This window comes from Poecilia formosa, unplaced genomic scaffold (genome assembly GCF_000485575.1).
Source record: "Poecilia formosa unplaced genomic scaffold, Poecilia_formosa-5.1.2 Scaffold168, whole genome shotgun sequence".
NCBI lineage: Eukaryota > Metazoa > Chordata > Actinopteri > Cyprinodontiformes > Poeciliidae > Poecilia > Poecilia formosa.
Window position 1 is genome coordinate 187,365 of NW_006800107.1, and position 14,977 is coordinate 202,341.

General features: G+C 36.5%; 4 protein-coding genes across 4 annotated transcripts in view; all 4 read right to left on the reverse strand.

The window, feature by feature from the left end:
- The window catches only part of LOC103146741 (uncharacterized), a 27,327-nt gene that overhangs the window by 8,135 nt on the left and 4,215 nt on the right, over positions 1–14,977 (reverse strand). The gene's annotated exons all lie outside the window — the stretch shown is intronic.
- LOC107837689 (uncharacterized) lies at positions 2,109–3,145 on the reverse strand. Its single transcript, XM_016677847.1, has 3 exons — positions 2,995–3,145; positions 2,532–2,855; positions 2,109–2,421 (listed from the first exon to the last, which is right to left on the reverse strand). Exons 1-3 carry the CDS (start codon positions 3,053–3,055, stop codon positions 2,135–2,137), a joined length of 672 nt encoding a protein of 223 aa, XP_016533333.1. The 5' UTR covers positions 3,056–3,145; the 3' UTR covers positions 2,109–2,134.
- On the reverse strand, positions 4,366–7,294 carry LOC107837688 (uncharacterized). The gene is made up of 6 exons (XM_016677845.1): positions 7,220–7,294; positions 6,811–7,137; positions 6,287–6,709; positions 6,119–6,214; positions 5,781–5,803; positions 4,366–5,656 (listed from the first exon to the last, which is right to left on the reverse strand). Exons 1-6 carry the CDS (start codon positions 7,275–7,277, stop codon positions 5,555–5,557), a joined length of 1,029 nt encoding a protein of 342 aa, XP_016533331.1. The 5' UTR covers positions 7,278–7,294; the 3' UTR covers positions 4,366–5,554.
- Positions 11,294–14,913, reverse strand: LOC103146743 (uncharacterized). Its single transcript, XM_007564766.2, has 6 exons — positions 14,609–14,913; positions 14,016–14,105; positions 13,724–13,752; positions 13,307–13,366; positions 13,101–13,169; positions 11,294–12,058 (listed from the first exon to the last, which is right to left on the reverse strand). The coding sequence occupies exons 1-6, from the start codon at positions 14,898–14,900 to the stop codon at positions 11,957–11,959; spliced, it is 642 nt and encodes a 213-aa protein (XP_007564828.1). The 5' UTR covers positions 14,901–14,913; the 3' UTR covers positions 11,294–11,956.

The following is a 14,977-nucleotide window of genomic DNA, read 5'->3' on the forward strand; positions in this document are numbered from 1 at the left end:
GTCTCTTGCAGACAATCAGAAACGACTGAGAGTCTAAAGAGGTAAGAGGTGAAATATGAGGGTCTGTGGTTTGGGAGGCGTTTCCTCTTCATCATGACTTCACTCTGTCCCACGTCTGAAGTTTGTTCTTTTTTTTTTTTTAATCTCTGCAAAAAAAAAACTAAAAAACTAATGACTGCAGTCATGACTTGGATTATATTTGCATGTTTTGTTTTCCAGCTTTGTGTTTTTTGCATACAAACCAATATATCTAAAAAACAACTTGATGACTTTATATCAGTGGTCAGTGAGGTGTTAGTTTCACCAAGCAGCCGAAGCTATGAATAAAAACTGTTGCAACATTTTTTCTGTCACTCACATCAAGATAAATTTGACATTAAACATCATGAGGTTCAGGATGTTGTTGATGAGGTGTTAGTTTCAGAGCTGATCTCAGTGTTGCATCATTAGCAGCACCTGGTTTGCTCTGGTTGATTCTTTTTTTAGGATTTAAACTTCAACATGTCTGACGTTATGGAAACTCAGCAGCCATTTTCTTCTCAAAGTGTGAAACCATAAGAGTTTAAAGATGTGCTCCTCAATAAAACATCTACAGATATGGTTAATAAATCTTCAATTTTATTTAAGAATATTTTACAAAAAAAGTTATATTTAATAAAACAGTGCATCACAATGAGTCTGTATGCTTTTCTCCACTAGAGGGCTCCAGTGAGCAGCCATGGTTCAAACTGATCCTCTGGAAAACAATCCGTTTCTATTTAGGTTTATCTGGATTAAAGCTTATTTTTAAAGTATAACATCATTTATTTCACTTATTAAACAACATCAAATGTCACCTATTCACTAAGGTCACAGTAGAGCCCGACTGGATCGATGGCAACAGAAGAAGTATTCACATGATTTGTGTCAAGCCAGGAATCTCAAACAATACAGCAAAAATACAGACAAATATGATTAAAATTAACCAACATTTTAACAAATCCTGTCTCACATAAACTTAATTGGCACATTTCCCTCAGTTACTTGTTTTTCTCACAGCTGTACCAAACTTCTTGTTCAGTGATCAGCTGTCGCGGTGAAGGATTGTTTTTCTCAGTCCTAAAGTTAAAATGTCTGGTTTCACCTTCCTCCTACTTGTATCTGGGTTATTTTCTTACTTGACTGTTAAAAGCTTTAACATAATTTAATTGTGAAATGTATCGCTCTTCTCTAACTGTAAACTTTGTAGATTATTTGGTTTCTTTTCATCCTGCTCACTGTGGACGGAGCCTCGTCTGTCACAGCCGTATTTTTTAAACCTTATTCTGAATGTAGATGAGACTACATTTAAAAGAGTCATTGTGTTATTTTTGTCCTAAAGATGAATAATAATCAGCGTTACTTGAATGTATGTTCTCTTGTCTTTCTCATCTTGAAAAATGACAAAAAGAAATCGGCCTCTGTGACACATTTTCCTTTTTTTCACCACATCGACCCAGAAATGGATGAAAAATAACGATTTAAGGATTTAATCATTCACTCATTTCACTTTCTTCTTCTTTTCCTGAAAAGAAGCAGAACATTTAGGTTCAGTTTTTACGCTGTGAAAACTTCATTTCTCTGTTTTCTAACAAGCATCATGTTCAGGAATATATTAAATAACTCTTGACATGATTATTCATTTAGTTTTTTTTCTTTTCAATCAAATATTTTCACCATCAAGACGAATTTGCAATTAAGAAAATAAGTTTTCACCTTTAGTTTTCGTCCATCTGATGATCACCAGAACAGTTACTATCATCACTGCCAAACACACAGGACGGATAACGAACGACCAAACCCATCCTGATGGAAGAATTATTATAGTTATAATAATCGATCAACATAAAGGATAAACCATTCAGGCTCTGGGCTTCAAACGATTCAGTTTCTAACTGAGGTTTTTGACAAATTGACATTTGTAGATGAATTAATTGCTCTAAACGTCCATTTGTTTGATTCTTCTGTTGTGGCTGTTATTGGGGTTTGTGTTGTGGTCATTTTAGCTGCTGACTCTTTATCTGAAGAAAAAGTAAATACATTTCTTATCTTTCAGTGTTAGATGAACTATAACACAGAAATGTTTCCTTCAATCCAGATCCTTAAATTAATGTTTTCAGATTGAGTTCTCACCTGTTTGCTCAGACATCTGAATCCTGTAGGTGACCAGCTGCACGTTGTGAGTGTATTTATGTGTAACTTTACACTTTAAGTTTTCAGATTTCTTTGGCTTCCAGTTCCTGTGAATCGTCACAGTATCAGAGCAGGACTGATCTGGTTCCTCCATGTCTGACATCATTTCCTCTCCACCGTCATTCAGCCACTCCACTGTGTGTCTGCAGTCGATATAATCCATCACAGAGCAGGTTAGGATGAGTTTATCTTTCTGCTTCTGTTGAACCACTGATGAAGACGGACGTCAGAGACAAAAGTAGGAAAAGAAAAAAAAAAACTTTTATCATTTTTGTGCTAATGTTTTAGACTGTTGTAGTAAAAATGATGTAAATACTTACTGTGAATAACGGACAGATAAATATTGGCGTCATCTGACTCTTGCTGTCCGTTTACAAACTGTCTGTAGGTGTAAAGACCGACATCCTCCACTGAGACGTTCTTCATAACCAGAGAACAGCCTGATGTAACCTTCAGTCTGTCTGATTTTGCTGCTGCAGCTTCAGTTATCTGCCCATTTTCAAACAGTGTTGATGATCTTTTATCACTGAACATCCAGGTGATGCCGCCACATTGATTTCTGGTGCAGATCACATTTCTACAAGGCAAAGTCACTTCATCACCAACTCTGACTGTCAGGAACTGATCCTGTCCAGCTGCTGTAGCTGAGAGGAAGAAAAAAAATCACTCTGCTGCTTCCTGTTACTGTGAGGATCTAAAAAATAACTGTACTAATTAACAAAACATATTTAGTTTGAGGTAGATTTACATCATTTCTGTTATTTTGATTTTTAAATTTCTTACCTGTTAAGTAAAGCATCAGCGTCACAAATAAAGATGTTCGTGTCTCTCTAGCAGTGATCATTGCTCCTCTCTGTGTCTCTTGCAGACAATCAGAAACGACTGAGAGTCTAAAGAGGTAAGAGGTGAAATATGAGGGTCTGTGGTTTGGGAGGCGTTTCCCCCTCATCATGACTTCACTCTGTCTCACAAATTAGTTTTTTTCTTAATCCCGTCCCTCCCATTCACCCCTGTAAATCTTAGCGACTGCAACAACTTTTTTTGTTTTCTAGTTTTTCTGTGTTTTTGCATTTAATTTAATATATTAACAACTCCAGGACTTTATGGCTTTTATATGTGTGGTGGCTGATGTGTTAGTTTCACAAAGCAGCCAAATCTTTGACTAGAAATTGGTTGTTTCTTTATACATTGTTTTAAATGTAACCTGTTATACTTCCTGGAACAGGATACGATTCAGATTCATCTATATTCAAGTCCTGAATGAGCAATTAATGTTACAGCAACTCGATGTCAAAGGATATGAAAATGATCAAAAGTTAAAAAGTAAAAAACAATAAAAATGTACCAAAAAATATAAAATATAAATCAATAGGATAGGTCCATATGCAATACAAAACATGTGGATTACATTTTAATGCAGTCAACATAAATACACACACACACACACACACACACACACACACACACACACACACACACACACCTACTGGGATGTTTTTTGCTGCAGTTGTTCCCAACATCTTCCTTCCATTGATAGGTTTTCTTAAATTAGTAAATTTAATCAAGAATATTTAGATTTATATTTAACAACAATCCTTTACTTAATATTAATTATTTAAGAAGTAGGTTAATGATTTATGATACTACAGCTGAAGTATTTCCTTTAGATGCATTGTTTTTGTTGAAAATGTTGAAATTACGTACGTTTTGTTTGTTTTCTACCTCTGTAAGGTTTCTGCAGATCACAAAACATTATAACTCTGAAAGTTTATCTGAAGTATTCTTGGTGTATTTAGAGTTATATAAAAAGAGATCAGATATGTCCACTCTGAAGTGCTACAGCGCCCTCTGCTGATTCAGGAAAGAAATATTCCTTTTTCAACAATACTGCTTTCTTTAATTTTGTTCATATTCATTTTTTTTTAGTAAAATTGAATGAATTGTTTATTTTGTTGCTTAAACAACAATATCACACTGTGGGATGTCGACTCCTTGATCATTGTGATCTTTTCACAAAAACAAGATTTTATTCTTGTCACAAAGACAAACGTAGAAAAACAATCTTTTCTATAATTATTACTGACATTAAGGTACAACACAGCAACATAGATACATAAATCATTTTTTGATAAGGTAAAACTGAGGACAGTTCATTCTTGGGTCATTGGCTTCTTTGAACAAAAACATCATATCAGGTATTTGACATGTGGGTGTTTTAATAAATAGTGTTGTTAGGCAGTTTGATGTCATAGAATATAACCTTCCTGTTTATTTGTGGCGAGCTGTGTGTGAGTTTCTGTCAGCATCTCCGTTTCTGAAACGATGGGAACAGAAGTAAACATCAGATCTGGTGGATTCTTCAGTTTTAATTTAAGCTCTATCATCCTCCACTGTGGTGGAAACAATCAGCTGTCATTTCACACTTTCAGTGTGTCCAGACCACACTGTTAAATATGCCTGTTTTCCAGACAGCATGCACAGGGTTGCTTCTGGAAACCACTGATCATTTACTTGGCAGATAGTAGTAAAGATAAAAGGGGCAGCATTATTTATTTTCCAGGCACATGGTGCCATTTATTGCACAATCAATAACTACGTTACCTTCAGCTTTTATAAAAATGCTATATACATCATCAAACATAACTGAAAATAAATTTGACTTCCCAATTTGACACTTTGAAATTGGGCCTCTGTGTCTTTAAGAAGTTCCAACTCTTTCCAACACTCTTCAGCATGTTGTCACTGCAGTGTCTTTCTTTAATGCCTTTTCACATCCGACAGGATGGATAAGTAGTCTGTATGATGAGCTCCTCACATGCACAGTTCCACCAAGTGTTTGCTAAATGCTGCTGCCGCTAGTCTGAAGGAGCTGAGTGGGGACAACCAGAGTGTTCAGATCGGTGCGATTCAGTATTTCATTGTTGCTGGGTCGGCTGCAGCCATACATCCGATCCGTACCAGACCATTCCTGGGCTCGGTTCAGTTAGAGGCTCATAGATGAAGGTAGGAGATCTTTCCTGCCGTCACCATCTTCAAAACTCCTTGAAAATTTTAAATTAATGAGTAACACCAACACTTAATTTCCCTTTGGGATTAATAAAGTGTTTTGTATTGAATTGGTTGAGGTGGAGCTCCTGGCATCACAGTGCCGTTTATTGATTTGGGGTCAACAATCATGAGACATAGTAGGGCCCCATAGTTGTTGTTGCACAATTATATTAAGATGCAGCATTAGGCGTTTGGGTTTAACTCCACATTCCCAGTGAGAATCCAACCGGCGGTGGAAGCGCTCGTCTGAATTCAGTGTTTTTCACTGCTGGCTTCCTTCACGGTCAGAGGAGCTTCAGCAGTCGGTCCGAATCCTACGGGGAGTTGTGATGAGGTTGAGTTTGGCCTCTTTATTGTTTTCATACGTCACTTTGTCTTCATCTTCTTTGGTTGGTTCCTTTGAAACATAACAGCATGATTTATGTTAATGTTACCTAGGTGCACCTCCGACTTTATTACTATTTCAACACAAACTAGGCAGCATCTTCTATAAATAAATTACTATTAATTGCATAATTCACTTCTTCCAGCTGTGTTCTGAATTCTGAAATATAATCAGAAAAGAGAATAATGTTCAGTTTCCAGCATAAAAATCAAACTTAGAGGCATATATCATATGTTATCAGAAATAACCAAACTCAGTTGTATATCAGGGGTCTGATCTGATCTACCGCCACACCAGCTACAGCCATGAAATACATTATTTTAGAACAAAATTTTGCTTTTGCAATATGCAGGACACGTTTACGACATTGTTGTATTTTTAATGACTGTAGACTCATAACAGATGGATTTTATTAAAATAAAAAAGACATTGGATGGCTGGAAGTATAAAAACGTAACACGTTAATTTTCTTACCTTTAGTTTTAGCCCACATGTTGACTGCAACAACCAATATTAGGAGAGCTGCCAAACCCACACTCACAATGATGCATCTTAAAAAATAGATGAAATCTGAAATAATGAAAAAGATCCCATCAGAACAGAATGAATACATACATTTAAAGACGATGTATCAACTGTCACCTTGTTGCTTTGAATACTTCCTGTTGTCTGTTGCATTGCCACTGAGACTCGTCCATTTCCTGCTGACGGATGTTGTTGCTATAGCGACTGTTGGTTTTCTTGTGGTCAGTAAAGTTGGTGTGTTTGTTGTTGTTGCATCTTTTTCTCCATCTTCCTCCTCATCGGACTGAGGCCTGAAGCGGAACAGCTGAGCCTCTCCTGTGGTTTTAGTTGTTACTTTGCATTTCAGTAACTCATAAAGGTTTGACTTCTGATTGAAGAAAGATGCTGTAAATGTCACAGTGGCCCAGCAGGAATATGATAACACCTCCACACCGGAGGGCATTTTCTGGTCATACACCCACTCCACTGTGTGAGTGCAGTAGTTATGTTCCTGTAAAGAGCAGTGCAAGCTAAAGTCACCATTAAACTCCTTTTCACTCACTGAAAAAGAGTCACAATAGAGAGGAAAAAAGAGAATATGTCCTTGTTATTATTGCTATCTATGTTGATGTTACCAGCATATTTTACATGAAAACACTCACCTCTAATGACAGACACATCAACCAGAGAGTCTTGTGAATCGTGACTTGCTGGCCTGTTTTGTTTGCAGCTGTAAAGCCCAGCATCCTGAAGTGTGATCGTCTTTATAACCAGAGAGCAGTTCGCTGATAAACTCAGTCTGCCGGATTTAGTTGTTGCATCTTTGTTTATCTGCCCATTTTCGAAAATGGTTCCTTCCTGCATAAAGTTTCTGTACGTCCACGTCGTCCTGTCACAGGTTTTCTGATCTTTTCTCAGATTTTCACAAGGCAAAGTTATTTTGTCACCTGCTTGGACGGTGAAGAAGGATGAAGGTCGCCCCTCTGGTGCTGAAAAATATCCAGAATAAAAACTTCCAAGAGTCAAAACACATCAGACAGGAATACTGTAGCCAATTAAAATGATTCATACCTGGAAAATGAAACAGAATCATCAATAAAGGTCCAATAATCGACCCGAATCGAATCATTGTTTTCTGCTCTAGTCGTGGTCAGATGTTAAAATGGCTTCATCAGGAAGACGGAAACATGCCGTGTTGGTGAGGCGTCACTTCCTCACAGTTCACACTTTGTGCTTCACACTCGCCTCTGACGCGTTAATGAACATTTATTTCATGTTTTGAAACAAAGTCTGACATTTTCACTGTAATTATTTATCTAGTAGTTTTTAGGGTATGTTTTGTTGCTTTTTGTCTTTTTGTTTTATTTTGATGAGTTTAATGTCCAGCTGCATTAGAGGCGTTTAGTCAACTGCTAGATGCAGAGGTGGTTAACAAAGTGTTAGTTTCGAATCTCAGTACCAGCAGCAGCTGCAGGTTTTCCCCTGTCTACAAATAAAACAGGAAATAAAATGTTATTAGTGTGGTTACAAAAATCTGCAAGACAAAAAAGTCTTTAACGTCATTGAAATATGAGATAAAGTAAATTCTACAAAATATTTGCTTTTAGTCTGTGTTCATTAAGAAGCTTTACATAAACTAACAAACACACCAACATTTTTCTCTCTGTTTTAAGTTTTGTCCCTCAGAAGGTTTCAAATTTCTATGAAACTGAAAAGCTACTTTTTATTCTACCTGTTCACAGCCGGAAGGATAAATGAAATATTATTTTTAGTTTTAAGTGCTGAGGTGTTCTTGTTTCTGTTTCCTATTGTGGTCAGTCATAGATTAGTCACAGTGTCACCTACTGCTCAGCCTGAGATCTGCTCCGTGTTGCCGCCTTCAGTCGCCGCCTCGTTAGCCTGGTTTATGCTACATAAACAGGCACATTGTGCCATTTCCCCATGAGTTTCATCTTTCTGAATTATTACTGTTTTTTGTAAAGTTTTGTTCTGTATAACAAATAATCATTTTCATTTTATTCTGTTGTCTTCACGTCTGATGAGCTTCGCAACATAAGAATCTCATCAGAAATTCTCTCTGAAGACATTTTCCAAGCTGCAGAATAAAACTGGCTTTACTCCACTGGCTTAGCAGGAAATCAACAAACATAAATCAGGACTTCTTCTTTTGCAGCCATCAAATATTCAGCTGATGGCTGCAGAAAGCTTTTTCATAAGATTCAGCTCGGAAAGAAGTAGTTTAAGCTTTAGGTTGTTTAATGGTTCCAGTTTGATAAAATAGTAATCCAGTTAAATAACAGTCTACAATAAATAAGATCTATGCCCATAAGAGCACAAACTTATTAAAATAAGATACTTTTTGCACGGTTTCCCCTTAAAACACATTTATACAGGTAGAATTTAAAAATATTATGAATTATTTACTCTCAATGTGCATTATTAATATATGTCCAATATCATAATTTATTTTTAGAACTTTGTCGTTTCTATAAGTTTCTTCTCACAGTTTGTAAAATTTTGAGTACATATGTTTTAACATCTTCTTCCTTCTTGGAACAAATCAGAATTTGCACCTCATTTATTTTTTACAGTGTAACTATTATTCTTGACCACCAGATGGGGCTGTAATTCTTAAAGCATTTTAGCAGCTTTTAATTTCTAAGTGTACAATTTTAAAATAGTAAGTTACCCTCATGGTGCTTTGTTTGAATTTGTACCTGAACATCTTTTAAAATGCTTCAAAAACTTTCTATGATTTTTGAAATTTACAATATTTAATTTTTTAGAGCTTATGTAATATTTTTTTTTAATTTCATACAATGTAATTATTATACTCCACCACCAGATGGGGTGTCATCCTTAAATTTTAACACCTCCCGATTCAATGATGAACAATTTTAATATTAAATAAGCTTTGTTTACTCTCAGAGTACATTAATTTTGCCCAAGAAAACCCTGAAAATGGATGAAAACGCTGAAATTTTTCATGAATTCCTGAAATTTTCGAGTAATTTCTTGATTCGTTTCTTTGAATTTCATAGTATGTAATTATTATTCGCCACCACCAGGTGGGGCTGTCCTTACATTTCAACAGCTTCTAATTCAAAGCTGTACAATTATAAAATGCTAAATATCTTATTTACACTCTGTGCATTTGTTCAGTGTCCTATAAAAGTTATAACTTTGGAATTTCTATTAATTTTTAAATTTTAAAGCTGTTAAGTTTCACAGTATATTTTATTTTTCTTCCTTATCCACAGTTGGAGGAAAACAGGATTTGAGCAATGGTCCCATTAAAATGTTGTTATACAATATAATCATTGTTGTCCAGCAGTTACAAATCAACTACAAGTGATCCATATGTAAATACACCTGTTCATTTAAGGGTTAATAAGATATTAATTTTGTATAAAACCTTTATTTCTAAATCTTTACCTGTGAGATCTGGGTGCTGATGACTCTCTGCTTAGCAACCAAATCTCCAACCAGATTGAAAATGGAGTAAAATCTAATTGTTTGCCTGCAGATGGGCTTAAAGTCGGGTTAATCTTCTCTCACATTCAGCTCAAACCTTTTCCCGTCACGTCGTCTCTAACTTTCCACCACAGACATGTGGGCGTCACCATATGTTTTAAAAACTTTGTACATTCGTTTATTAACAGCTAGAATAAAGTAATCGTATGTGCAGAACTTACAGGGTTATGAGTCAGTCAGAAGGTAACAGTTTCCTGTTTGATATCTACAGATGGATCTGAAAAGTGGCTTTCTGTAAACATGATGCTTTCTGTGGTTACTCAGCTCTTACTTCCTCATTATGATGTCTATTCCTTTATATTTGCTCCGTCCTTTGCTGTATTAGACTTTCAATAAATGTTTGCTTTTATTTAATGATGAAAAATGTTTTCACACTTAACTCTCTGCTTTTGAAGTCTGTAATATCTGAAATCTTGTTTACTAAGAAGTCTAAACCATGAAGTGCACCAGTGAGATTAACTTTATATTTGCTTGTCTCACATTCCCACTCGTATTGAAGTGTATATAATTTGTTCTTCTGTTATGTTGCACATTATTATTATTATCTATACACCACTGTTCAGCCATTGTTCTGTATCTCTTGTCATGTTCACTGAACAGTGAGTCTGAGAGGAGATGGGCCTCGAGTTGCGAGAGCGGTCACTTCCTCTTCTGAAGTGGTGACTCTGCTGTCTCAATAGTTTCCTATGCTTTGACCATTTAAAGTTAAAAAAGGTAATTATAGAAACAATGAAATTGCAGATTTGCAACCTGCTTGGATTAATCAAATATTTTGAGTTGTCTGGCCTTGTGCATGAATTTAAGGGAGATTTAATTAAAGTTTGTGTGAGCGGATGTAGGTGTGTGGTTGGAAAAGTGGTTTCTTCTGTTTATGCTACATGAATGTTTGAGCTGCGTTATCAGCACTGGTCTTGCTTAGCTGTGGTTTAAGCAATTATGCTTCATAGCTCAGCTCACGCATGCAAACCACTTGCTGAGAAAAAAGTACAAAATGTTCCTTTAGATGGACAGACATAGGTCACCAACTCAATCCAACAAATGTTTCATTTATTTCAGGATGGAAAAGATTACAAGCATTAGATTAACTCTTTCTACTTGAGAGCAGCAACTAGCTCTTCCTGGGTTTCAGCTCTGAGCAAGAGAGACATTTTGATCAGAATCTGTGGGGGCGGGCTCATTAAGTCCAACAACCAATCACACTTTGAGAACCAGGTCTGAAAGTCCCGAGTTAGTTTCACTTTGATCTTTCTAATTTAAGACCAAAAAAGAAAAACAACAAATAAATAAAACACCATCATCATCATCATATTAACAAAATTAATATTTTGAGCTAGTGACTTTTGGACATGTCCAAGGGAGGAAATCCCATTTCATTATTGGGAGGAACATCCTGGATGGCTGAGAATCTATAAATAGGAAGAAATAATGAAGATCTGCAAAGTACCATGACTTAAACTTAATGCTCAAAGCTCCAGGGTTTTTATAGAAAAATATCCAGATTTTTGTTTGTCTGTCCATCCATCCATCCATCCATCCATCCATCCATCCATCCATCCATCCATCCATCCATCCATCCATCCATCCATCCATCCATTTTCTTATACCCTTGTCCTAGTGGTGTCAGGAGGGGTGCTGCTGCCCATCTCCAACGAAACATTTTGGGTGAGAGACGGGGTCACCCTGGACAGGCCGCCAGTCCATCGCAGGCTCTACAAACGGTTCTTAGTATCTGCAGAGATACTAGGATAAATAATAATTCTGTGGTTAAACTCTCTGTGATCCTCCACATAACTCAGAATAAAACGTTTATTGGATGAAATGTTTATAATGACGCAAAAATGTTTGCTTTTGTGGAAAAGCAAACTGGATAATTTGGAAAAAACAGACTGTGTTTAATGATGTGTGTTATTGTCACTTCAGTATTTGGAAGCATGGAAAACACAGACTGAACGGCTTCGTTAAGTTCCTGCCACTGCTAACAATTATAAAACAGTGCAGAAAAGCGACATCAACGGTCCTAACTTTTCCTTCTGTTCACTGATTGGCCTGGTAAAAGTTGTACCAGGCCAGTGGATTCCCATTGAGGAATCCACTTCAATGGGAGAAATCCCAGACTGAACAGTGAAGGGAGATGAGAATCAGGTAGAATTGTACTGCAAAGCAATGACCAGGCTAGTAAAATGCTGATACTAGCTCTGGTTTAATTCTTTAGCTAAAATTAGCTTAAAGCAAACTTTTTTTGAAAACCAAAACCAATATTTTTTTAAAACAGTTTCACTCAGTGACATCAGCCGTTTCTGTTTTTTTGACTACGGCATACATGGCTTCTTGAGCACCGGGATCTTCAGGAGAAGAGTTGTCCACGGATGAATGAACCTAAAAAACAGACAAGAAAACACAACATTTAGCCAAAGGGCCAACCAGGGCAAGATTATTAAAATACTTCACACTATGAACCCACTGTCCCTTACTGTTTTGATTTCAGTGTTTAGAACTGACGTAAAACAAATATTGCAGTTAGACAGTATTCCTGATCACTAAATATTGCAAAGATTTTACTAACAAAATGATCCACTTAGTCCCTGTACTGTCTTTAAAAGTGTTCAAAACAAGCAAATAATCAGCAGGTAGAGTAATTAAGGTGTTTTCACACCTGATAGTCCACTAGACTCAGTTTGATTGGGGACCACAATTATAACATTTATTACATTTTCAGTTGGTGTGGCATGTTTTCACACTGCACTGTGTCAAACGATCCAAACTAGTTGAAAAACCTGTTCCCCTCCTCGCCTGTGGTGGCGCTGCATCAAGAACCACTGAGGGAAACACAAATACGTCTGAAGAAGGCAGTCAGCTCAACTTCCTGCTTCATGTAATGGAAACAGAAATGGAGTGGCATCAGATTTTAGCGGTTGAAGGATTTCTCTTTTGTCTTTGGTAAAAGAACACAAGTCATTTCTTTCGCTAGCAGTAGACTCTCACTTTTGTTTTTGTTGTATTTACCCAGAATGCCCTGTGCTGCAGTCAACTTCCTGCTTTTGCAGTGATCTCCAGTCTGGCTGCAACCACATATGCATTCGAGAGTTGACTTTAATCGAACCGGACCAGAGTTTACTTGTTTGATCCTCATCAGAGTCTTATTGTGTGTTCACACCTCATGAAATGAACCGGATTTTCAAGGCAAACGTCAAGCAACAAGCTGCGTCCTCACATTTCATTGCTTCACCTATTATATGTACACTGTCCCAATGCAAATACCCAGTAATGACACACACCTGTAAGGTGGCTGGTTTAGGAACAATCTGTCATTAAAGGGTTGTTCCAAACATTTTTATGCCATAATGTAAATTAATTAGGCAGCACTTTTAAAAATTGTGATTTATGTTTAAAATGACGAATACTAAAATAAATCACTCACCTGTGCTTTCCCCTTGGCTTTACTGACGTAGCAGACTGAGGCGTAGTACACCGGCCCCTCAGGTTCAACCTGTAAGCAGAAAACAGTAGACTGACAAACAGTTTATTGAGTTTAAGCTAATCTGTAAATAAGATTCAAGAGTTACTTTAACTCAGTTTAATGAGAATAAACACCAATCTGAACTGGTTTACTGTGTTTGTTTTTACCACAGCTTCACTGGTTTCTGGCTCCAAAACTGTTTCTTCAGGCTGTAACATCGGTTCCTGCTGAAAATATAGGAAAAGCAACATGTGAGTAAAAGTTTTTGATTCATTCCATTGTCAGTATATGTGAATTAATTAATGCTAATATTGTGAACATTATTCTTGTTATAAAATCTTCAGCAATTTGTTGTGAACAATAAACAAGCAGGAAGAACGAGCTGCAAACAAGGAAATAATAAACACAACCAGCCTGTTGCTTTGCTAGAGAAACATATGAAACTTGTCCACATCACAGCTGGAACTGGTCAATCCTACAACTACTAACTTGGACCAAAACTTTAACAAGTTTACTATCACTATGATCTTCTACAGAGACGATGATTTGTAGTGCAAAACCTAAAAGCGTTGCTGCAAACTCACCGTGTTTTCTTCCTTCTTGATTTCACTTCCTGAAAAAATGATGGAGGTGAATTCAGCTTCATAGTGCAATAAAAAATAATCTGTTCTGTTCCTTAATAATCACCAGATTCAGATTTGCTCAAACAGTTTATTCTGCAGTGGATCATAACAAACTTGTCTTAACTTTAAGCACTTTGTTCTAAGTATATGCTCGTCATTGTCTTCTGTTATGGTAAGATAATATTGATGCAGTAAAATGGCTCAATCATGCAAACTTAGAATGATTAAAAGATTAATCTGTGGATATTCTGACCTTTAGTTTTCTTCCACTTGATGAACACCAGAATGATTATGAAGACGCCTCCTGAAGCCACAGGAACAACAATATGCCACCAAGACCAACCTGGAAAGAGAGTTTATGTTAATCAGTGCTCAAACTGAGGAAACCAGAAAGATGAAGAGAAAGTTTCCATCCACGTTCATGTGGAAGTTTGATTCTTAAAAAAAGTTCTTTTGGGGATTTTTAGCTTTTGAAATTAGATTCAATTAGTGGGGTGAAGGTGTAAGCTGTGGGTTGTCGGTTCAAACCTCCACTCAGTCAGCCTTCGTCGCTGATCTTAGCCTTCAGAAGTGGCTAAGATATCAACTGCTTATGATTAGTCAAAAGAACCATTTTGGTGAGGTTAATATGTTGTAATTATCATTTTAGGCCTATTTTCTTTATTATATTGTTATTTTTGCCAATTTTATGTAATCGGTTATCTATTATTTTTTAGTGTGGAGTCTCTGTTACAACAACAGGAACAACCTAAATTAATGTTCCATTATTGAAAACACAGTAATCTATAGAAGTTCAAGAAGAAGCACAGATTTTAACTTTTAAAAATAAGTTAATTATGTTCTCACCTGTATTATGATCTGCCTTATGATCTGTGTCCTGATCTGTTGACTGGTGGCTGAAGGTGAACAGCTGAACTTCTTTAGTTGAGATATTTGTGACGTTACATTTTATAGAGCTAAAAGATTTTGATTTTTGATGAAGGGAAGTCGTCAGGATCACAGTAGAACGAAAGACGGGTGGTGATGTTTTTGAATCTGAGGATGTTTCTCCTTCCCCCTCATACAGCCACTCCACTGTGTGTCTATGAAAGTTATAATCCACCACAGAGCAGTTTAAGACGACCGAATCATTGATCATCTGTTCAGTCACTGGTGAAGATGGAGAAGTTGAGACATAAAAAGTTAGATCATCTTAATAACTCTACTGTTTTAGTG